The sequence below is a fragment of the Carassius carassius genome, chromosome 42 (genome assembly GCF_963082965.1).
Source record: "Carassius carassius chromosome 42, fCarCar2.1, whole genome shotgun sequence".
Lineage (NCBI taxonomy): Eukaryota > Metazoa > Chordata > Actinopteri > Cypriniformes > Cyprinidae > Carassius > Carassius carassius.
The window spans coordinates 1730226-1755065 of NC_081796.1; the positions used below are offsets into that span (position 1 = coordinate 1730226).

A 24840-nucleotide genomic window follows, 5' to 3' on the forward strand; every position below is an offset into this window, starting at 1 on the left:
ATAGATAGACAGACGGAGATGGAAAGATAGATAGACAGACTGAGACGGACAGATAGATAAACAGAGGGACACAGACAGATAGATAAACAGAGGGACACAGACAGATAGATAGATGGACACGGACAGATAGATAGACAGACAAACACTGACAGATAGATGGACAAACAGATAGATAGATGGAAAGATAGATAGACAGACGGAGACAGACAGAAAGATAAACGGATGGACACAGACAGATAGATAGACAGATGAACATGGACAGATAGATGGACAAAGACAGATAGATAAAAAGAGGGACACAGACAAATAGATGGACACGGACAGATAGATGGACGAACAGATAGATAGACGGACAGACATGGACAGATAGATAGACAGATGGACACGGACAGACATGGACAGATAGATAGACAAATGGACACGGACAGACATGGACAGATAGATAGACAGATGGACACGGACAGATAGATAGATGGACGGACATGGACAGATTGATGGATGGGCAGATAGATGTCCAGCCCTGGTTTTGATGCTCTGTAGTTTTCTGTTTCAAAGAATTACATGCTCTGGTATTTAACAGTCATTTTGTAAACACGAGTGCGACTCTACTGGGAACATCAAGCGCCTCATTAAACCCACTCTGCTGAAGTTTGTAAATGGAGGCTCGCTCTGCCAGCTCCCTCCTGGTGGGCGGCTTCCAGGCCCCGGAATTCTTGTGTCTGAGAGATGAAGAGGGCCGTGTTACATTCGCTACGGTCAATTCATCCCATATGATGGCTGGACAGATTTTCAACCTCCTCGCCAGATTCAGGAGCCAGCTAGAGCCAATAAAACATTCAGTTAATATATTTAAAAAAAAATAGCTTTCCCAGCATTTTGATAATGTATCTGAAACTGAAAAAGTTGGTGTAACAAATTAGGGTTAAAGGTTATTATCTGCTTATTATATTGTAATAACGCTGTAACTTGTACGTTTTTTCATCATTTGCAGTGCAAGTGGCCATTGAGGAAGAAGATCAGGATGAAGCTGTTACAGAGGAGGAGGTATCAGAAGGACCAGGTTAGACCACACTTCAAATACTCCTCTTATTATGATTTACAGTTGTCATGTGCATCAATATGCATATCTCTGTGCTCCAGATAACATCCTGAAGCGAGTGTTTAACATTGTGAAGTTCTCCTGGGTGCTCTTCCTGGCACTGCTGGACAGTTTCACCACCTGGCTTAACTCCATCTGCCAGGAACACATCGATATCTCCACCGTCCTGCGCATTGAACGCTGCATGCTCACTCATGAGGTCAAAAAGGTAGTGCTGGCACAAGAAATCACACACTAGAGTGCTGTAGAGTGGCCTGCATATGCTTTTGTATTTTATTATAAGTTATTGGGTGCACATGACAAATAATTATCTTTACTTTTTTATTTATGTTTTTTCTATTTATCTTTTTTCTATTTATGTTTTTTTAGAATAGCAGAAAATCTACATGTGTACTTAAAAAAACATGCAAAATAAAAAATATTATGATATACAGATATGAATTAAAAAAAAAATAATAAAAATCTAATGTGATGAATTGTTCTACAGAAAAAGTTAATAAAAATATAACCATAATAATTTTTTAATGACTGCACCTTTTTGACAATACAGTATACAGCTTTAAAATATGTAATTGGCTACAAATTGGAATACTTCATATTCAGTAGAATAGTTGTGAAAATGGTTAGATATATCCATATTTTGGAAACTTAATATAAAGCTAGATAATAACTAAATATGAGACAATACGTATTACTAATAATATTTCCTAATTCAGTTGAAGCTGAAATAGAATAAAATAATACAATTAAATATGATATAGAAATATTAGATAAAAATAAACCTTAATAATAAATTGAAGTAATAAGTCTGAATTACTAAAACTGAAATAAATATAAAGGTAAAAATAAATATTTTACATATATAAAAATGACAAAAATATAACAAAATTACTACAACTCTAAAATTTAAATTAAAACTAAACATTTTATATATAAAAGCTAATTTAATATATTACATAAGTACTACTAGTAAGGGATAATGTAAAGGTAAAGTTATTGCAAAAATAATTTATTTAGCAATGACAACCAGCTGGATTTACATTATCCCACTAACTGGAAGGCTATTTACCACATGCATAAATAATTAGTCAAAAAATGTTTATGTTGAGTGTTTATATATTATAGTAGCTGTTTAAATGTAAAGCTTCTGCGAAGAAAAACAGTTTGCACAGAAATGAAACATTGATTTGAGAAGCAACCATTATTAAATCTTACCTATTTATTATTTTATAATCTAGTACAATATACAAAACAATTGTTCTGACAACAATATGAACACTTAAACGCTATGACAGTTTAATATTAAAGAAAATACAGTCGATAACTTAGATGTACGATGGCAGCATCAGAATGCCACGACTGACCAATTGGAATCAAGCATGTAATAATAGCATATAACTAATGTTAACATAAGTGTAATTGAATCTTGTGGGCTCAAATGACTCCATGGATTCGTATGCAGAATAAGTATTAGCATATAATAACACCTCACATGAATAATGAGCATCATGCTTGGAACGGACAGCACTGTAAACCTTGAGGTTTAACCCCTCGTCTGCTGCCCTGCAGGGGAATATTCCATCGCGGGACAGCATCCACACGTACTACCAGAGACAGATGTGCAGGCCAGCGTCCACCCAGTCCAGCCAGGATAGGACTGAGGACATGTACTCGGACTTCAGCCCCCTGCGGAGCCAGGCTTACGAGTCCGATCTCTCCAGAGAAAACCTGTCCAGGTGAAGAAACTCCACTCAGTGTGTTCTAGATCTGTTTAGACATAAAGAGATTGTGTTTAGTAAAGGCTTAGTAACAGGGTTGGGTGTATAGTGAATCAGATTCTGCTTATTGAATTCGATTCTTAGCGATTCCAAGTCAAACATTTAGATATCAAACATATTTATTCTGTCTTTTATTTATTTCATCAGGGGTCTAAATATCATGGTGAAAAGTGCTTTACAGATAAATATGAATTTCATGACAGGTCATCATCGTACTAAAGGAATATCCTGCATGTTAAGCTCCGCCTCCATTGAAGAATATCAATGCCTAATTCTGTAGCCCCGCCCACTGATTCACACATGATACAGTAGGTAAATAACATAAGTGACGAGCAACCAAGCAATAAACATGCCGTTGAAGATCGCAGATTATTGTGCAGTGCCTGGTTGTGGAAGAATACAGTCGCTGCATAACCTTCCTTCAGATTCAAGTATAAGGCATGCGTGGTTGAACTTTATTTTTAGTGAAGTTTCAGCTCACTTCAGTAAAACACTGTGCGTTTGTTCGCTTTATTTCACCGCGGATTCCCATTTAAACTATTAAACATACTATGGAAATCAATGGGATCCAGCAACAGTTTTTTGGGTGAACTATCCCTTTAATGCACCAATCACAACAAAGACTCAGGAGTTTCACTCAACAGTACAGGACACAGTTAAAGGGGAAGCTAACATGACAGTAGATGATGGACTTTCCTAGCAACAAAACATGTGGGTAGACACAAATATACTGATCCTTAGACATCGTAATACACAAACAGTCCTGAGCAAAAGTAAGCATGACTACACCAATGATCTAGACAAACTAATATAGATTTCAAACATTATTATAGACATGTAAATAGTCAGTAATAAAATAAGAACAATTAATTAGTAATAGCACAAATAAATACAACTGAACAAAGTTCAGGTACAGTAATTGATGTAATCAAATGTAAAATGACACTGCATAGTTTTCTTTTTATAGTTAAAATATAGATTAATCCTGATTAAAGTTACAAAAGTTATTCAGTTAAGATTAGCGAGTGATTTTCTTTTGCTCTTTGATTACAGAAACAGGAATATTAGGCTGCTGTCACTTTAAGACCTACTGCACTGTTCCAATATACTGACACGCATGCAATTTCTTTCTCATGTTTATGTTTTTACTAAAGACCAACTGTGATTACAAGGAAATTATAACATACATTTGTGTGTACAAGTGCCAAATTGAGTTGTCTTTTGCATCCTCTTGCGCTTAATTGGTTTAAGATCACATTAAAGCATGCCTGATAAGTGGAAATAAACTGCTCGCTTCTTATTGAATCCACGGTTCTTCTGAAGCGGTTGTAAACTGGATCTTGTCTTCGATACCCAACGCTACTCAGTAGTCTATATACGTGCTCAAAGTAGCTTGTAGAGGATTCTCAAAACAGCACTAGATGTCTACTAGTAAAAACAAAAACTGGTCTATAAAATGATGACCTAAGCAGCACCTTCTCGTGAATGCAGCTTCTGTCGTTTCATTTTAGTGACTGTGAACTGTAAATCAGACACTGTTCTCATTAAATGAGCAGCTCAGTTGAGTGTAGCAGACTGTTATTTTGCAGGACGTCTTATTTTGACTTATTTTTACTCTCGCTACACCCAGTGTAAGGCACACACAGCAGATAAGGTGTTTGCCAAGGGTTCAGTGTGCCAGATTTCAACAACAGCCTTCTGTCTCACCAACACACTCACGCCAAATCATCAGATTCCTCAGCTAATTAAAAGATAAATATAAATAAATATTGGCTAGACATATGCTGTCTAAATAGTCCCAACCTCGGTGGTATAAAATGTAATGATATAACTCATGATGCTGATATATACCATATTTACACTATTCAAAAAATGTGTTTTTGTTTCTGAAAGAAGTCTCTTCTGCTCAGCAAGGCTGGATTAATTTGATCAAAAATACTATAAAAATGTGAAATATTATTCTAATGTAAATCATCTGTTTTCTGTGTGAATCTGTGTTAAAGTGTAATGTATTTCTGTGATGCTCCGCTGTATTTTCAGCATCATTCCTCCAGTCTTCAGTGTCACATGATCTTCAGAAATCAGAATAATATGATGATTTACTGCTCAAGAAACATTTCTGATTATTATCAATGTTGAACACAGTTGTGCTGCTCAATATTTTAGTGGAAACTGTGATGCATTTTATTTTTCAGGATTCACAGATGAACAGAAAGTTCAAAAGAACAGCGTTTATTAGAAATAGAATTATTTTGTCACGCTATAAATGTCTTTACTGTCACTTTAGATTAGTATCCAACAAAACATGTTATTTTTCGTAAGTGAATCCTGAATCTGGTTTGTGTCTGTGTGTTATCTGTAGTGTGTACACAGAATCCACTGTGCCGTTTGAGTCTGAGGAAACCAGTGAGCATGTTCTCAAAACCAGCCAGCGATCTCGACCCAGACTGTGCCGTCTGTCCGGTGTAGACCTGCAGTCGTCGTCTGCAGACAGTGCAGCCAGGTATGAGCCTCCACAGCGGCCCTGTGTTTCTGTGTACCTTTCTGTCATTACCGGTCAGGAGGCAGGTGACTCTATTATGCTGTTAACACACACTCACACACAGCTGTGGATGGCTACTGTAGCCCTGTGATGACAGACAGACTGTGTTTCCAGAACCTTCTGATCACACACAGTCTCTTCACACAGATCATATACATAATATATGGTGGATCAGACTATGATTTATTAGTGATTTTTCCTACGAGTAAACTGAGTAAAAAGTAAAAATAAATAAATATTTAAAACAGAACTAAAAACTTTAGTTAAATATCACAATTATGTTTCGTTCTTGTTTCTGCCACAGAATAAATGTAAAAAAATTAAAAGGTTCTCACTTTTTGCTCGCAGTTCAGAGTTTACATCTTACAATGCTGAATTTTATTTTGAAAACTGAGTTTTAATCTTATATTTACAAGTTATAAGCTCTTAATTGCGAGTTTACATCTTGCAATTCTAAGATTATGTCTCATTATTATGATAAACAAAAAGTAAAAAAATAAATAATTAGAATTGTGAGAGGAATACAATCAAAATCTGAGAGTCAGAGAATTAATTTCTGTTTCATAAGGTTATGCTCGGGTTTACAAAGAGCTGAACAGATTTTTTTATATTAAAATTTTAGGATATTTGGACTGGAATTGGATGTCTCATAGCTCACTTTTTCTTCTTTTTTTAATAGAAGCAGAAATTCCTTGTATATAAATAACATATTGTCATATATAAACAATTAATTATTTTGTATATTTTTAAAATGCATTAAATAAGTGTATATATTATTCATTAATATACAAATAAATATATCTTCTGTTTGTTATTGTATTCTACTGTTTCACATCCTTAAATAAAACTAGATAGTCAGGATGCAGTGTTTAATGCGAGTGTTCTGGTAAAGTGGGATGGCGGTCCCCCTTGTGGTTATTTCCCTGAGTTACAGCGATCAGCCTTTGCTCTCTCTGACCGGAGCTCTGTGTTCCTCTGGCAGTGACCGCACACAGTGCACTGAGCTGTACTCACGACAGGGCACCAGTGACACCGTCGAGGAGGCTGTGAGAGAGCATCCACACGAACTCTGGACGCAGGGCGCAGCAGACATCCCTCCGTCCTACAGTAAAGCCACGGGCCTGGACTCAGTGTGTGACACAGAGGGAAGGAGGCTGAGGATCCAAACACCGGATGAGAAGAGCGCTGATGTTCTGCTCTCAAACAGCCAGCAGCTGACGGCCAGTGAACTGCTGCGGAGCAGGTGACCTCAGACACACCTGACGCTCAAGATTGAGCTGCAGTTATTTGATTAATTCAGTATAATAAAAAACATTTTTAGAATTGCAAAGAGATGTTTTCTATGTGAATCTGTGTTAAACTATAATTTATTTCTGTGATGCTCCGCTGTATTTTCAGCATCATTCCTCCAGTCTTCAGTGTCACATGATCTTCAGAAATCAGAATAATATGATGATTTACTGCTCAAGAAACATTTCTGATTATTATCAATGATGAACAAAGTACAATATTTCTTTGGAAACTGTGATAGATTAAATTTTTCAGGATTCACAGATGAATAGAAAAATGTTCAAAAGAACAGCATTTATCGTTTATTTTACATTATTAATGACTTTACAGTCATTTTTGATCAATTTAATGCATCCTTGCTGAAATAAGTATATATATATATATATATAATTATTATTGTTTTTTTATTTTTATTTAAAATTCATTTAATGATTTTTTTTGTTTCCTTTTTTCCTGTATTTAAATACAGAAATAGATGTATAGAAATATTTATTAAAAAAAATTATTTATTTATTTTTAAGGTATTGCTCCAGTATCTGAAAACAGCTGATTTCACACTATGAAATATTTCCAGGGCAATAACAGTGAAAATGTTAACAAGCTTTTTGTGTCCAATACTGTAACAAATATAGTGATAATCCCCGTCTGATGTTGTTCTCCATCGGGATGTTCTATAGTGATAATCCCCGTCTGATGTTGTTCTCCGTCGGGATGTTCTATAGTGATAATCCCCGTCTGATGTTGTTCTCCGTCGGGATGTTCTATAGTGACAATCCCCGTCTGATGTTGTTCTCCGTCAGGATGTTCTATAGTGACAATCCCCGTCTGATGTTGTTCTCCGTCAGGATGTTCTATAGTGATAATCCCCGTCTGATGTTGTTCTCCATCAGGATGTTCTATAGTGACAATCCCCGTCTGATGTTGTTCTCCGTCGGCATGTTCTATAGTGATAATCCCCGTCTGATGTTGTTCTCCGTCGGGATGTTCTATAGTGATAATCCCCGTCTGATGTTGTTCTCCGTCGGGATGTTCTATAGTGATAATCCCCGTCTGATGTTGTTCTCCGTCGGGATGTTCTATAGTGACAATCCCCGTCTGATGTTGTTCTCCGTCGGGATGTTCTATAGTGACAATCCACGTCTGATGTTGTTCTCCGTCGGGATGTTCTATAGTGACAATCCCCGTCTGATGTTGTTCTCCGTCGGGATGTTCTATAGTGACAATCCCCGTCTGATGTTGTTCTCCGTCGGCATGTTCTATAGTGACAATCCCCGTCTGATGTTGTTCTCCGTCGGGATGTTCTATAGTGACAATCCACGTCTGATGTTGTTCTCCGTCGGCATGTTCTATAGTGATAATCCCCGTCTGATGTTGTTCTCCGTCGGGATGTTCTATAGTGATAATCCCCGTCTGATGTTGTTCTCCGTCGGGATGTTCTATAGTGACAATCCCCGTCTGATGTTGTTCTCCGTCGGGATGTTCTATAGTGACAATCCACGTCTGATGTTGTTCTCCGTCGGGATGTTCTATAGTGACAATCCCCGTCTGATGTTGTTCTCCGTCGGGATGTTCTATAGTGACAATCCCCGTCTGATGTTGTTCTCCGTCGGCATGTTCTATAGTGATAATCCCCGTCTGATGTTGTACTCCGTCGGGATGTTCTATAGTGACAATCCACGTCTGATGTTGTTCTCCGTCGGGATGTTCTATAGTGACAATCCACGTCTGATGTTGTTCTCCGTCGGGATGTTCTATAGTGACAATCCCCGTCTGATGTTGTTCTCCGTCGGGATGTTCTATAGTGACAATCCACGTCTGATGTTGTTCTCCGTCGGGATGTTCTATAGTGACAATCCCCGTCTGATGTTGTTCTCCGTCGGGATGTTCTATAGTGACAATCCCCGTCTGATGTTGTACTCCGTCGGGATGTTCTATAGTGACAATCCACGTCTGATGTTGTTCTCCATCGGGATGTTCTATAGTGACAATCTCCGTCTGATGTTGTTCTCCGTCGGGATGTTCTATAGTAATAATCCACGTCTGATGTTGTTCTCCGTCGGGATGTTCTATAGTGATAATCCCCGTCTGATGTTGTACTCCGTCGGGATGTTCTATAGTGACAATCCACGTCTGATGTTGTTCTCCGTCGGGATGTTCTATAGTGACAATCTCCGTCTGATGTTGTTCTCCGTCGGGATGTTCTATAGTAATAATCCACGTCTGATGTTGTTCTCCGTCGGGATGTTCTATAGTAATAATCCACGTCTGATGTTGTTCTCCGTCGGGATGTTCTATAGTGATAATCCCCGTCTGATGTTGTACTCCGTCGGGATGTTCTATAGTGACAATCCACGTCTGATGTTGTTCTCCGTCAGGATGTTCTATAGTGACAATCTCCGTCTGATGTTGTTCTCCGTCGGGATGTTCTATAGTGACAATCCCCGTCTGATGTTGTTCTCCATCGGGATGTTCTATAGTGATAATCCACGTCTGATGTTGTTCTCCGTCGGGATGTTCTATAGTGACAATCCCCGTCTGATGTTGTTCTCCGTCGGGATGTTCTATAGTGACAATCCCCGTCTGATGTTGTACTCCGTCGGGATGTTCTATAGTGATAATCCACGTCTGATGTTGTTCTCCGTCGGGATGTTCTATAGTGATAATCCCCGTCTGATGTTGTACTCCGTCGGGATGTTCTATAGTGACAATCCCCGTCTGATGTTGTTCTCCGTCGGGATGTTCTATAGTGACAATCCACGTCTGATGTTGTTCTCCGTCGGGATGTTCTATAGTGACAATCCCCGTCTGATGTTGTTCTCCGTCGGGATGTTCTATAGTGACAATCCCCGTCTGATGTTGTTCTCCGTCGGGATGTTCTATAGTAATAATCCACGTCTGATGTTGTTCTCCGTCGGGATGTTCTATAGTGACAATCCCCGTCTGATGTTGTTCTCCGTCGGGATGTTCTATAGTGACAATCCCCGTCTGATGTTGTACTCCGTCGGGATGTTCTATAGTGATAATCCACGTCTGATGTTGTTCTCCGTCAGGATGTTCTATAGTGATAATCCCCGTCTGATGTTGTTCTCCGTCAGGATGTTCTATAGTGATAATCCCCGTCTGATGTTGTACTCCGTCGGGATATTCTATAGTGACAATCCCCGTCTGATGTTGTTCTCCGTCGGGATGTTCTATAGTGTCAATCCCCGTCTGATGTTGTTCTCCGTCGGGATGTTCTATAGTGACAATCCCCGTCTGATGTTGTTCTCCGTCGGGATGTTCTATAGTGATAATCCCCGTCTGATGTTGTTCTCCGTCGGGATGTTCTATAGTGATAATCCCCGTCTGATGTTGTACTCCGTCGGGATGTTCTATAGTGACAATCCCCGTCTGATGTTGTTCTCCGTCAGGATGTTCTATAGTGACAATCCCCGTCTGATGTTGTTCTCCGTCAGGATGTTCTATAGTGACAATCTCCGTCTGATGTTGTTCTCCGTCAGGATGTTCTATAGTGACAATCTCCGTCTGATGTTGTTCTCCGTCAGGATGTTCTATAGTGATAATCCACGTCTGATGTTGTTCTCCGTCAGGATGTTCTATAGTGATAATCCCCGTCTGATGTTGTACTCCGTCAGGATGTTCTATAGTGACAATCCACGTCTGATGTTGTTCTCCGTCGGGATGTTCTATAGTGACAATCCCCGTCTGATGTTGTACTCCGTCAGGATGTTCTATAGTGATAATCCACGTCTGATGTTGTTCTCCGTCGGGATGTTCTATAGTGATAATCCCCGTCTGATGTTGTTCTCCGTCGGGATGTTCTATAGTGATAATCCCCGTCTGATGTTGTTTTCCGTCGGGATGTTCTATAGTGATAATCCCCGTCTGATGTTGTACTCCGTCGGGATGTTCTATAGTAATAATCCACGTCTGATGTTGTTCTCCGTCGGGATGTTCTATAGTAATAATCCACGTCTGATGTTGTTCTCCGTCGGGATGTTCTATAGTAATAATCCACGTCTGATGTTGTTCTCCGTCGGGATGTTCTATAGTGACAATCCCCGTCTGATGTTGTTCTCCGTCAGGATGTTCTATAGTGACAATCCCCGTCTGATGTTGTTCTCCGTCAGGATGTTCTATAGTGACAATCCCCGTCTGATGTTGTTCTCCGTCAGGATGTTCTATAGTGACAATCCCCGTCTGATGTTGTACTCCGTCGGGATGTTCTATAGTAATAATCCACGTCTGATGTCGTTCTCCGTCGGGATGTTCTATAGTGACAATCCCCGTCTGATGTTGTTCTCCGTCAGGATGTTCTATAGTGACAATCCCCGTCTGATGTTGTTCTCCGTCAGGATGTTCTATAGTGACAATCCCCGTCTGATGTTGTTCTCCGTCAGGATGTTCTATAGTGACAATCCCCGTCTGATGTTGTACTCCGTCGGGATGTTCTATAGTAATAATCCACGTCTGATGTTGTTCTCCGTCGGGATGTTCTATAGTGATAATCCCCGTCTGATGTTGTTCTCCGTCGGGATGTTCTATAGTGATAATCCCCGTCTGATGTTGTTCTCCGTCGGGATGTTCTATAGTGATAATCCACGTCTGATGTTGTTCTCCGTCGGGATGTTCTATAGTGATAATCCACGTCTGATGTTGTTCTCCGTCGGGATGTTCTATAGTGATAATCCACGTCTGATGTTGTTCTCCGTCAGGATGTTCTATAGTGATAATCCACGTCTGATGTTGTTCTCCGTCAGGATGTTCTATAGTGATAATCCACGTCTGATGTTGTTCTCCGTCAGGATGTTCTATAGTGATAATCCACGTCTGATGTTGTTCTCCGTCGGGATGTTCTATAGTGATAATCCACGTCTGATGTTGTTCTCCGTCGGGATGTTCTATAGTGATAATCCCCGTCTGATGTTGTTCTACGTCAGGATGTTTTATGACGAGGAGCTGGAGGCGTCGGAGCTCTTCTATCGCTCTCAGCCACAGTTCCTGCAGCTCTGCTATGCTCTCTACAACATGCTGGTGGCTCACTCTGAGATGGTGTGTTATCTGGTCATCATCCTCAACCACATGATCTCGGCATCGGTGGCCACGCTGGTGCTGCCCATCCTCATCTTCCTCTGGGCCATGCTGTCTGTTCCCCGGCCCAGCAAACGCTTCTGGATGACCGCTATCGTCTACACAGAGGTACCACTCCACGCTCAGACACAGATGGAGGATCTGCATGACACTGACTTTATCTGACAGTGTCCTGCTCACACACGCTGCAATGCACTTAATAAGAGTCAATTATGCATAATTACAAACACTAAAGCAAACCCTAAACCTGTAGTACATGTTGTTTATTAATATTACTCAGTACTTAAAGCTGCGATACGTCACTTTTGGCACTCTAGGGATTAATAAACAGAACTGTAACTATACATCTACATCTGTATTTAAATGTTACAGGGGGAAACAAAGAAATCATGAAACAAAAAATAAGTTATGTATTGCAGCTTTAATTGTATGATTACACTGCAACACGGACATCTTAAAATAACCAAAGTTTGGTTTGCATTAGTTAATGCATTGTTTATTTTAGTATTTATTTTATAATCCTTGTTTATGTTCAAATTAAAACACAGCTGTTCATCGATGGTTCGTGTCAGCTCAGATCTTGTTAAATAATATTTACAAATACAATCATGTATTGTTGGAATTAACAGTAAGTACAGTAAGTTTAATTAATGCTTTAGAGGTATTTCTTTAATGTTTATCTTAAGTAATGTGAACAAATGAAGTGAAATGAAAAGTGCTGCTCATGAGAGAATTGTATTTTTCCTGAAAATGCTAGTTAATGTTCTCGCATTGGACTTCCTATAAAATATTAAATGTAATGTTTGTGTGTTACAGTTTTTGTGTGTGGCAAAAAATGGCTTGTAAATCTCTCTTTGTGCAATATTATAACCAAATCTTGGTTTCAATCTTTTTATAAACTTGATTTCTTTGAATGAGTACTGATTTTGTGTTTCTTTTTGGAGCTGATTGATCGCTCTGTGCTTAATATTCAACTCAGTTATTGAGTGAATATCACCAAAGTTATCCACAAAAAAATGCTTTTTTTTTATCAAAAACTGGTGCATAATGTCAGATCAATGAGGTCTGCAATCAATCAGCTCCAAAAAGAAACACAAAACCCATGCTAATGAAGGAGAGATTTACAAGCCATTTTTAAAAAGCCGATCATTTTTGACCAGGAACACCAAATTAAGTAAAAGATTGAAATCAAAAGAAGTTGATTACTGAGTGCTTAGTTATATAATATCGACTGGATGACCACATACAAATAACCCATAGTGGTTAATCTAAATAAAATGTTGCACTGTTCTTTCTCAAGATAATATATTCTTTTTTCTCACACAGGTCACCATAGTCATCAAGTACTTCTTCCAGTTTGGTTTCTTTCCGTTTAACCAGACCATAGGGATGGAAAAATCCAAACCCTTCCACCCGCCCAACATCATCGGTGTGGAGAAGAAAGAGGGCTACGTCCACTACGACCTGATCCAGCTACTGGCGCTCTTCTTCCACCGCTCCATCCTGAAGGTAGGAGACGCTCCTCCACGTGTGTCACGGGTCTGAAGTGAACAGAGTCCTAAGAGTGCTCTTCTTCCTCAGTGCTACGGTCTGTGGGATGAAGATGAGCCCAGGTCAGGAGGTCAGACTGCCAGCTCTCAGCGCACTGATTCAGACAGTGAAGAGAAAGAGGCCTTACCCGTCTCCAGAAAACCCCTCCACAGCAAGACCCCGGTGCCACGGCAGACTTCCAGCGTCTCGCAGCGCTCGGCCCGCTCTAGAGCAGGTGAATATGAACAGATTATTTTGCAGATTCTTGTCAAATCTATATGCTGAATGTGTTAATGTTTGCCCAGACAGAAGCTACAAGAGTTTACACTGAATTTAATGCTAGATACAGTTTGTTGTGTAACCAAACAACATTAGGCAAGAAAAAAAAGTGTGATTTTCATTGTTTGCAAACTGCGAAGAGATCCTGTAAAGCAGTACTGCATTTGCACTTTGGATGCCCAGTGTTCACATTTACTTAATGAAATCAGAGTCTGTTTAATTAATAATTACATTGGGCTGTATCCTGATTCCTGCTTTTCTAATCCCCAAATCTAAGACCTCTTAGAATCAGCATTAAGATGATTAGATATTTTAAATACTGCAGGGACTTGTTTATTGGCACACATGCTCCCAAATAGGTTCACAGCTCGCACACATCAGTTTTAGGTCTGAAATGCCCCGTGGTTCCCTGACCTGGGCTCTGGATGTGTGTCCGCAGGCCGCAGCGGCTCCGGGACGAGTCTGCGTTCACTGAGCGCTCAACAGAAGAGCCGCAAGCAGCTGGTTTTGGACAAGCTCAGAGAACAGCTGATCAAAGCAAAGCGCTTCACTGTCAAGACGTGAGACTCCCGCTCACCTCACTCATTTATTTCAAAAGGAACTTTTGTAAGTATTCGATCTGCTGGGTTTGTGTTGTTTCAGGATCCTGGACATCTATCTTCCCATCCGGCAGTTCTTCTTTAACCTGATCCACCCGGAGTACAGCGCCGTGACCGACGTCTACGTGCTCATGTTTCTGGCCGACACCGTCGACTTCATCATCATCGTCTTCGGATTTTGGGCTTTCGGGGTTTGTACAGCTTCACCTGCTCCATCACAAGACAGCTTAAAACAACACTTCAACCGAAAATTAAAGTTTGCTGATAATGTGCTCATCCTCAGGTCATCCGAGATTAGGTTGAGTTTGTTTCTTCATCAGATTTGGAGAAATGTAGCACTGCATCAGTGTCTCATCAATGGATGCGCTGCAGTGAATGGGTGCCGTCATAATGAGAGTCTGATAAAAACATCACAATAATCCACAGCACTCCAGTCCATCAGTGAACATCTGGAGAAGACAAAAGATGAGACGCATCCAGCATCAAGATGATTTTAACTCAAACACATAGAGTCTATAATCCATAATAACTCTTCCTCCAGTGAAAAAGTGCATCTCCTGTTGTCTCTCACAGATTAGTTTAGATCTGTTTAAACGCTGCTTGATCTGTGCAGATTTCTCTCCTGATTCAGACCAGAACACTTTTTCACTGGAGGAAGTGTTATTATGGATTATAGACTCTATGTGTTTGAGTTAAAATCATCTTAATGCTGGATGTGTTTCAGGTTTTGTCTTCTCCAGATGTTCACTGATGGACTGGAGTGCTGTGGATTATTGTGATGTTTTTATCAGACTCTCATTCTGACGGCACCCATTCACTGCAGAGCATCCATTGATGAGACACTGATGCAGTGCTACATTTCTACAAACCTGATGAAGACACACACTCATCTTAATCTCAGGTTGATCTGGGGATGAGCACATTTACAGCAAATATTTTTAGATGAAGTGTTCCTTTAACATAAGAAATCCTCTTTGACAAAGCGGTTAAAGTTGTTATGAAACAGAAATAAGGCTAGAAATAATGTTGTAATGAACATCCAGGTGTAATGGATTGTCAGGGCAGGAACTTTGTTCTACCCATCAGTTTTTGATTGCATTTTTTTTTATAAATGTGGGTATTGCATTAAAAACGAGTCTGAGTTCGTAGTTAATTGTAAGACATAGCAGCTTTTCAAATTCTGTAATTTCAGCAGTTTGAGTTATGATATTTTGATTAAAAGATATAAGCTCCAAATACAAAAAAAAAAGAAAGACACATGGATGATCTGTTCACAATATTTATGCTGACTTGAAAAAAAAAAATGTAAGTGCAATAAAACTGAAGTGAAACTGGTTCCTCCACAGAAGCACTCTGCTGCGGCTGACATCACTTCCTCCCTGTCGGAGGACCAGGTTCCCGAGGCCTTCCTGGTGATGGTGCTGATCCAGTTTGGGACGATGGTGGTGGACCGTGCGCTGTACCTGAGGAAGACCGTGATGGGGAAGGTCATCTTCCAGGTCATCCTGGTCTTCGGCATTCACTTCTGGATGTTCTTCATCCTCCCAGGAGTCACCGAGAGGTACATGAGGAATGATATCATTATTGAACCCGCTGAAGAAGCTGGAGGTCATCTAACGAGGGACTGGGTTTGATTTCCTAGGCGTTTCAGTCAGAACAAAGTTGCCCAGCTCTGGTACTTCGTGAAGTGCATCTACTTCGGTCTGTCGGCGTATCAGATCCGCTGCGGTTACCCCACACGCGTGCTGGGCAACTTCCTGACCAAGAGCTACAACTACCTCAATCTCTTCCTCTTCCAAGGGTAAGACATTCAGCTGCACTCTTTACACACAGTCACAGAGTGTGTTCATCCAGTGATCACAGAGCATTACAACATATTAAAGTCAATCTTCATGTGAATGGTGCTCAGGTTTCGGTTGGTGCCGTTCCTCACGGAGCTGCGGGCGGTGATGGACTGGGTTTGGACCGACACCACGCTCAGTCTGTCCAGCTGGATCTGTGTGGAGGACATCTACGCTCACATCTTCGTGCTCAAGTGCTGGAGGGAGTCGGAGAAAGTGAGAGACGTCCAGCCAGTGTCTGTCCAAGCAGCGTTCAGACGCAGGATTCACGGAGGTGTGTTTGTGTGTGTTCAGAGGTATCCTCAGCCTCGAGGACAGAAGAAGAAGAAGGTGGTGAAGTACGGGATGGGGGGGATGATCGTGATGCTGCTCATCTGCATCGTCTGGTTTCCTCTGCTCTTCATGTCTCTGGTCAAATCTGTGGCTGGAGTGGTCAACAAACCGCTGGACGTGTCTGTCACCATCACGCTGGGCGGCTTTCAGGTGCGTGAGAAACAGCTGCTCATAGAGACGTGTCTGCGAGTAGTCAACTCAAATCAGGGGAAAAATTAAAACCACAAACCTCCAGTTTCACAGGCTTAAGGCTTAAGGCTAGTCCCAGACTGAAATGCATGTTTGAGCTCTCAACTGAAAATATCTTGCTCTGACAGATCTTAAAATATGTCAGTGCCATTGTTCTCGAGATGCACACCTGTAACGTTCTCTTCTAAGGCATCTTTATAAAAGCTGCTTAAATACCTTAATTTAACTAAGGCCTAGGCCTGGCTTAAACTAAGTCCCGTCTGTGAAACGGCACCAAAAAATCATTTATTTGAAATTATTGAAGCTCATTTCTGCCACGGAATTAAAAAGTAAAATCTCTCCATTTAGGCTATGTTTTCACAATCTGGACTGTTTCAGAATTGCGAAACATAAACACAGAATTCTGACTTGATTTTTGTTTTCACCGTGGAATAAAAAATGTAAAAGTTAACGTTTATCTTAGAATTTTGACCTTTTTTTAACAATTAATCTCATGTTTATGTCTCACAATTCTGAGTTTAAATCTTAAAATAAATAAAATGATAAAAACCTTAAACTTGTTTTATGTCAGCAACAGCTCTCATTTTCATTTAGTTGAAGTGCTAGAAATATAAAAAAACTATACAGACATAATAGAGATAAATGAATTCACAGAGCTGGGTAGATTATTTACAATTTGTAGTGGGTTACTGATTACAGATTACATGATGTGAACTGATGTAATCTTGGTTCATCTTTTTAGGTTATGTGTTCTGACGACCCTTTTAGATTACATTTTATTTACTTGTTTTAAACGTACAATTAAATGTATCATATTGATGTAAAAGAGCAAAAAGAAAGAAAATGTATTTCATTTTTCCATATCAACATCATAAAATGCATCAGATATTACATTACACCACAATACCCAAAATACATTACACAAAATAAAAATAACGTGTTTTAACACTTGAACACTAGAAATAGAAATATTTCGTTTACCTAAATGTAATTTTAGATATGACTTTCAAGTAAATACTTTATGTCAGCGGGGTTTGGCTGAGAAAACTTTTGGGAATCCCTGAATTACACGAACAAACATGAAAAAGTCTTCCAGGTGTGAAATATTTCTGTCCAGAATCATTAAGTTCCCTTTCAGTCAGAAAGAGACTGACGAATGGGGTCTCGTCCGAGAGCCCAATCACCTTCGAGTGGTAACAAAATGAGCCAATGGTACACAGTGTACCGTGGTCTGCGGGTTTGCATTGGTATATAAGGAGCAGCGCAAGCTACTCGCATTCGAGCTTTAGTTTCGGAGCCGAGCACATCTTCTGCTGGTTTCACCGGAGTGTTTACAAGCGAGTCAGCTGGTGTTTGTAAGCCCTTTCACACATACAGACTTTTCCGGAAAATTACCGGTAAATTGCCGTAAAGAGATCATGTGTGAACAGGATCTTTTCAAAAATAACGGTAAATTCGTTCCGGCATTTTACCGGTATGAGAACTTGTAACATTACCAGTAAATTGCCGGAATTCTGCTGTGTGTGAACGCAGAAGGAAAATTACCGGTATGAGCACGTACGAGTTCAGAACGCGGTGTCGTAAGACGTCTACTCCGGGCCAATCATAACAATCAGACGCAGCAGGTGACGCATTCACTCCGCATTTGTTTACCAAAATAAAAGAAATGTCATCCAACTGGAGTGAGAGTGAAATTAAAGCGCTTCTCTTTATCCGGGCGGATGAAGAAATTTGTCGTCATCTTAGATGAACTGTTAGTGATGCAGTAACATATGATAAAATTACTAACCGTCTCCGAGAGCAAGGCATCCACAGGACAAAAAGTCAGGTCATCAGTAAATTGAAAACATTGCGCCTTAAATATATGAAAATTAATGACCATCATAAACAAAGTGGTAATGGAAGAATAACTTGGATTTATCATGAGCTTTGTCAATCCATTTGGGGATCCAGTCACTCTACAAATCCCGTTGCTCTGACTGGTAGTTAGAATTTTGAGGGACCCCAATCTGGCGTTGCTAAGGACGCGTGTGATGGCCGTACGTCGAGTCAGTCGGTCGATATATTAAGGTTTCACTCAGCCACCAAGGAAGAAGTCGAAAAAAAACAAAGATCACATGATTGACTCCATAGCTACAGTGCTACAAACTATGGAAACAACATTCAGAGAGCAAGAAGCACTCCGTGTACAGGAGCAAAGAGAGTATGAAGAAAGGTTGCACAAAGAGGCAAAGGAAGAGCAGAAGGAGGAAAGGGCGAGCATGATGGAGATGTGGAAGGAAATGATGGCGTTCCAAGAAAACCTCTTAAAGGACATTATGTCGCGGCCACCCCCAACAACGTCTGTTCCTCTGAATCCACATTACCAACAACATAATCATCACAGCCAACGCTTCTCTTTTCCAAGCCCTAGCACTAGCTACATGGCACCTTACCACCCACCAGATCAAGATGCAGAGGCATCACTCCATCCTCAATTCAAGTCTTCGTTCTTAGAAGATCTGCAAGACTAGACTAAAATAAAATAAAACCGTTCACTTCAAATTTTTAGAAAAATATGCTTTAATTGTACATGTTAGGAATTACAAGTGTTAGTGTCCCCGGTGTTTTTTGCAAACCAAGTGTATTCTGTGCACTACGATAAGTATTTGCTCATATTAATAAGTATACATGTTGATATTTTGTTTTGATAATATTTAAATGTATTTATATATATATGAATTTGTGTTAATTGTATGATTTTTTTAACAATAGTACATTAATAAAATGTTACAATTTTATGTGTTATGCCTTGGCACTAGTTAATGCAATTTTAAGGCAAAAATAAACTGTCCCCTTAAGAAATTCCCCTGAGTAGGAAGTTGTTATCAAATGGAAAAGTTTACAGTCATATTTACATTTCAGTCATCATTTACTCACCTTCTGTAGCAAGAAAAATATAATATGGAAGTCAAAGGTGCCCCACAGCTGTTTGGTTACCAACATTCTTCAATATTACTTCCTTTGGTTCAGTAGAAGGAAGAACTTCATGCAGGTTTACAATTACATGACGTTGAGTAAATAGTCTTTGGGTTAACTATTCCTTTAACTCATCAGTGTTGCCAATGCCCTCCGAACTGCATGCACGTCATCAGTTACTCTGTTGTTCTCTCGGTCAGTAGCCTCAGCTGAAACATCACACTGGTGGTCAGTGGTCCATTCATGCAGGTATGTTTCTTTCCTGAGTTCACAAATATTGTGCAAGATGCAACAAGCTACAACTATATCAGACACAATATTTATGTCGACATCATTGCGCTTCAGTAAACATCTCCAGTGACCTTTGAGGCGACCGAAGGCATTTCCTACGACCATTCGAGCTGAACTCAAGCAGAAGTTCAAGTGAGACTGGTTGAGTGTCAGATTTTGGTGATTTGGGAACCCCTTCATTAGCCATTGTTTAAGGGGGTATGCCGCATCTCCAATAAGATGGATGGGAACCTCCACTCCATTCACCACCATAGATTTCTGTAAAAACATTTATATGTGATTATTTCAAAATAAGTGGCATTTCAAAAACTCTTTTGCTGCTTTTGGAAACTTGAAAATACTTTGCATGCTAATAGTTTTTGTTAACACTTCTTACTATTATCCTACAATTCTCAATATTAACTATTTGCTTATTAACATGTATATTAGCTGTTTATTAATACTTAGAGCAGATATTAATGCCTTATTCTGTATGACCATATTCTGCTTCACTTAGTCCTACCAAATACCTAAACTTAACAACTACTTTAATAACTATTAACAAGCAGCAAATTAGGAGTTTATTGATGCAAAACTTGAAGTTAATAGTGACAATTAGACCCTAAACTAAAGTGTGACTTAGTTTCTTAATAATGTTAAAAAAGGTGTACCTCACGAGGAAACAAATACCCATCCTGGGCCTCGGCCATTTGGTATAAATACACATCCGCAAAGCTGAAAAAACAAAACAAGAATCTGTATCATCTCAATATAAATTACATTTTAGAATGAAAACATTATATAAATCACAAATTTATATGCATATGCATACACTTAATGATAAAAGCTAGATAAATATAACACTATAAAAATATAGCTTATGTGGCACATAACTAGAACAAGTTTAAACAATATCAACATTTCATCTAGTAGAAGGCTGAATTGAACTAAAACCTAGAGTACTTAGATTTATTAGACCACCTTCATAAGAAAAGCAAATATTTTAGGAATCTGTGAAAGAATTGTTTAAAACTAAAAAAAAACTAGGCATTTTTATACCCAAATTTGAGCTGGCACAGTCAGCTTATTTCAGACACTGACCGCTATAATGGTGACACACAAATTGTGATTTTCTCGTTTGGTGAGTCTGCTTGTTAACATCAGGTGTCTTCAATAATGGTCAATCATAACTCAATTAACTTCTTAATTATCTCATTAACTTCAACTCTGCTTCAGTGTTCCTTTTAACACTGCTTCAGTGTTTATATGAGTTTATATGAGTCCACACTCAGAGAGTTAAATTAACACTGGGGATTTTGCTGTGTATCACGTTGTCTCTGTGACAAAAGCAGCTGCATAAATGCGAAAGTTTGTTACAAAAATGAAACCATCAACAGAAATATTGACCGCGTATTACCCTCCATGTTTACAAATAATCTTACAAGTGCAGCTGTTTAGAGGTTAATGACGTCACAGAATTTACCGGTATTTTGGAATGGATGTGTGAATGGTGCTTTTCCGGAAAAAAGACGGAATGTCATTGACTGTGTGAACAGCGCATTTTTGAATTTACCGGTAAAGTCGTTCCGGTAATTTAACGGCAATTTACTGGTATTACTGTGAAAGAGGCTTGTGTGACGGCACAATTCAGCGGTTTGTCAAGAGCTTCCTGCCTTCAGCTCATGCGTTACCCTGAGCGCTTCAACATCATTGAAGGAACTTCTGAAAGAGTTTCGGGTTGTGTTTGCGTCTTTTTGAAGATGTCATTCCGCCCGTGTGTTTCTGGGTGCGGTCGATATATGGCTCCTCATGTTGCCCACGATCGTTGTGTCACGTGTCTGGGCTTTCAGCACGCTGAGACTGCGTTTGTGGATGGCTCATGTTCTCATTGCGGGGAAATTGCCATCTCGGCGTTAAGATCAAGACTTGATTACCTTAAAAGGTATAGATTCCCCTCTGCCACACCCCGTTCTGGCATCTCTTCTTGGGCCACAGCCCCCACACAAACGCCGCAGCTGGTTGAGTTTCCAGATGAGTTAGCTGGACCCTTTTAGGTTCCTGACTTCTCATTCGGAGCTCGGGAGAAAGACCTTATGTCGATCGCTGCATCACAAGGCAGGCTTGTGTCCTCGGGAGATGAGGATTCGGCTGCGCTGTCTCCCTCGGGAGTGCCAGCGTTGCCCGAGTCTGATCCTGCTGACGTAACATTGAAAGTGACTGACTGAAAGGGAACATCTAGGTTAGGTATGTATCCCTCATTCCCTGAAGGAGGGAACGGAGACATTACGTCCCTTTTCCACATCGTTGTTCCGCTGAACAGCCGGCTCCGCTCCTCAGCGAAGACTTGAATGCAATTAGCTTGCGCTGCTTCTTATATGCCAATGCAAATCCCGCTGACCAAGGTACACTGTGTACCATTGGCTCGTTTTGTTACCACTTGAAGGTGATTGATTTTTGTAATCTGATTCCGTAATCCAGATGATATGTGATCACTTACAATGCAGCACTATACACAAAAACTGACTGAAAGTGAGATAAGGGTTTGATCAGATGTGTGTTTTCTAGCCCATCTTCACTATGAGTGCGCAGCAGAATCAGCTGAAGGACATCACTGACAGAGATTTCATCAGCTTCATGAATTCATACAGACACAATTCTGTAAGTCAGTCGTCAGTGCCGATCTGTGCTGTGATGCTTTGGAGAATCGCCACTCTTTAGTCTCTGTGTAGTGTGTCAAGTGCAGTTCTCTTTCCCAGAGTGCACTGCAGTTCTTGGAGGCGTATACGGCGGAGGACGTGACTGTGGCAGAGCTGGAAGGAAGCTCCAACTCTCTCTGGACCATCAGCCCCCCCAGCAGGAAGAACCTGATGGACGTCCTGAGCAAAGAGGACCAGTTTCCTGTCACCATGTCCTGGAGCATCCAGAGGTACAGATGCAGTACATCACCTGCACTGGCCACAACACTTTTGGTGGAAACCGAGATACATTTTATTTTTCAGGATTCACAGATGAATAGAAAGTTCAGAAGGACAGCATAAATTTGAAATATAAATATTTTTTAAAATATCTTTACTGGCACTTTTATGGGAATTTAAATGTTTTTTTTTATCCATTTGAATACCATGTACTAGGGATGCACTGATACCGATACTGGTATGTGATGTTCACTCACTTAGCACACGCATTTGGATTAAAACTAAATTGTAAAAAAAACAATTTCTAGTGGCATTCACTATAAATATAATTTCTTTTCAGCCTAAGGCATACATGACTTTCTGGCAAAAGTGAATCTAGCAGCCTATGTGTAAATGCACTCGGCTGTACGTTACTGTCCCTCTCGTTCTGCACCAGTACAAATACATACATGCGTTTCGCGTTTTGCTTGCTTGAGTGTTTCTGCATTAAAAGAGTTGCTTTGGAATATAAATCGCAGCATGTTATTAAGGCTAAGGGTTGCCCGACTAACTATTGATAGTTATGATAGCGATGTGTAAATACATACTAACAGCTGTCTGAATAATTTTTGGTTGATTGTAATCCATTACATACCTTTCTATCAAATTTATCTGACACTTGTCAAGATGAATTTGTTCTGACACAGTTTAACTATGAGTTCTTGTCATATTTTATTACCATTTTCTAAACTATAGAGAATAAACTGTGATAATGTGAAATGTTGAAAGTGCCTGAATAAATTTTGGTTTGACTTTATCTGTTTAATAAATTGAGTTAACCAGCTAACATTATACATACTCTTTTGGTTTCTGTACCCAATATTTAAAAATTTACAAATGCAATAAAAATATCGGTATCAGTACTCGGTATCGACAAGTACCAAAAATAAAAGTATCGGTATCGAGCGAGTACTGGAAAAAGTGGTATCAGTGCATCCCTACCATGTGCCATATCCAAGACCATTGTAATGGTCATTTTTGCTAGTGTAGTACAGATGCACATCAAATTTGTCCCATAATACTTCGCTCTTGTGCAGGAATCTCAGTTTGGGAGCAAAGGTTGAGTTTGCAATGGACAAACACATCACATATCTGGACATGAACACTAGACAGGAGCTGGTAGCGTTACTAAATGGAACCAGGAATAAACCTGTGTAAGTACAAATTGAACACATTTCATATTTATATTGATGCTTGTATATTTATGGTCCATTTTCCCATTCACAGGGTCATAGAGAAAGTGTTTCCCTGCTTTGTTCGAGCACCGAGTGACTCAAACGCCAAACCAGTGGATCAGCTTTATACAGGTAATGTAGAATCAGGATGACTCCTCTCCATGAATACTGACGTCACCTGTAACTCACACATCTCATCGATCCCTCTGTGCCAGATGAGGGTTATAAGAGCATCCAGCTGGACTTGGAGAGGTCTCACACCAGCAGTGAGGACATTCAGGAGTGGTGGATCGTGGACCAGCCGTCGGCAGCGAAGATCCAGATGAGATCCGAGTCCAAGCTGGAGAAGAAGAGAGGAGCAGGACTGCAGCTGTACGTCTTCAGTGATAAAGTCAGTCCTCCCAGCCTGGGCTTCCTGGCAGGATATGGGTGAGTCACGGGATATGCTCCCAAACATCTCTGAGCACGCAGTTAAATAGTTGCATCAAGTACCATTAGCCACTCCCACACAGATATCAGTGTGTGTCTGAGAGAGTGAAAGTGACGTGACACAAAGCCAAGTATAGTGACCCATACTCAGAATTTGTGCTCTGCATTCAAACCATCCAAAATGCACACACACACCCGGAGCAGTGGGCAGCCATTTATGCTGCAGAGCCTGGGGAGCATTTGGGGGTTCAGTGCCTTGCTCAAGGGCACCTCAGTCATGGTATTACCGGCCTGAAACTCGAACCCACAACCTTGGGGTTAGCAGTCATACTCTCTAACCACTAGGCCACAACTTCCCCAATGAGCGAGTTTATGTGTATGAGAGAATCTGAGAGAGTATGTGTCTGAGAAGAGAAAGTCTGAAGTGAAGTGACATACAGCCAAGTATGGTGAACCATACTCAGAATTCGTGCTCTGCATTTA

The 24840-nt window shown here is 40.1% G+C and overlaps 2 protein-coding genes and 1 pseudogene across 5 annotated transcripts in view; 2 read left to right on the plus strand and 1 right to left on the minus strand.

Annotated features, from left to right (window-relative positions):
• Window positions 1-24840, plus strand: part of LOC132124045 (piezo-type mechanosensitive ion channel component 2) — a 141585-nt gene that overhangs the window by 114644 nt on the left and 2101 nt on the right. For all 4 annotated transcript variants that reach the window (XM_059534798.1, XM_059534800.1, XM_059534799.1 and 1 more), the window contains 19 exons: window positions 992-1060; window positions 1141-1307; window positions 2669-2835; window positions 5240-5380; window positions 6402-6662; window positions 11650-11908; window positions 13127-13309; window positions 13382-13565; window positions 14049-14169; window positions 14252-14399; window positions 15555-15769; window positions 15851-16009; window positions 16118-16265; window positions 16344-16532; window positions 22365-22457; window positions 22556-22725; window positions 23791-23907; window positions 23981-24060; window positions 24144-24357. In XM_059534798.1, the coding sequence (XP_059390781.1) occupies window positions 992-1060; window positions 1141-1307; window positions 2669-2835; window positions 5240-5380; window positions 6402-6662; window positions 11650-11908; window positions 13127-13309; window positions 13382-13565; window positions 14049-14169; window positions 14252-14399; window positions 15555-15769; window positions 15851-16009; window positions 16118-16265; window positions 16344-16532; window positions 22365-22457; window positions 22556-22725; window positions 23791-23907; window positions 23981-24060; window positions 24144-24357 (3085 nt within the window). The remainder of the gene's footprint in view (window positions 1-991; window positions 1061-1140; window positions 1308-2668; window positions 2836-5239; window positions 5381-6401; window positions 6663-11649; window positions 11909-13126; window positions 13310-13381; window positions 13566-14048; window positions 14170-14251; window positions 14400-15554; window positions 15770-15850; window positions 16010-16117; window positions 16266-16343; window positions 16533-22364; window positions 22458-22555; window positions 22726-23790; window positions 23908-23980; window positions 24061-24143; window positions 24358-24840) is intronic.
• On the plus strand, window positions 18238-19456 carry LOC132124048 (uncharacterized; annotated as a pseudogene).
• On the minus strand, window positions 19588-20511 carry LOC132124489 (uncharacterized). The gene is made up of 2 exons (XM_059535543.1): window positions 20471-20511; window positions 19588-20078 (listed from the first exon to the last, which is right to left on the minus strand). Exons 1-2 carry the CDS (start codon window positions 20507-20509, stop codon window positions 19656-19658), a joined length of 462 nt encoding a protein of 153 aa, XP_059391526.1. The 5' UTR covers window positions 20510-20511; the 3' UTR covers window positions 19588-19655.

Bases quoted from the DNA above. Each gene is read 5' to 3' on its own strand.
- LOC132124489 (XM_059535543.1), bottom strand. From the start codon at position 20,509: ATGGCCGAGGCCCAGGATGGGTATTTGTTTCCTCGTGAG. The intron at 20,079-20,470 runs GTACACCTTTTT...ATGTTTTTACAG, and splicing joins GGTATTTGTTTCCTCGTGAG to AAATCTATGGTGGTGAATGG.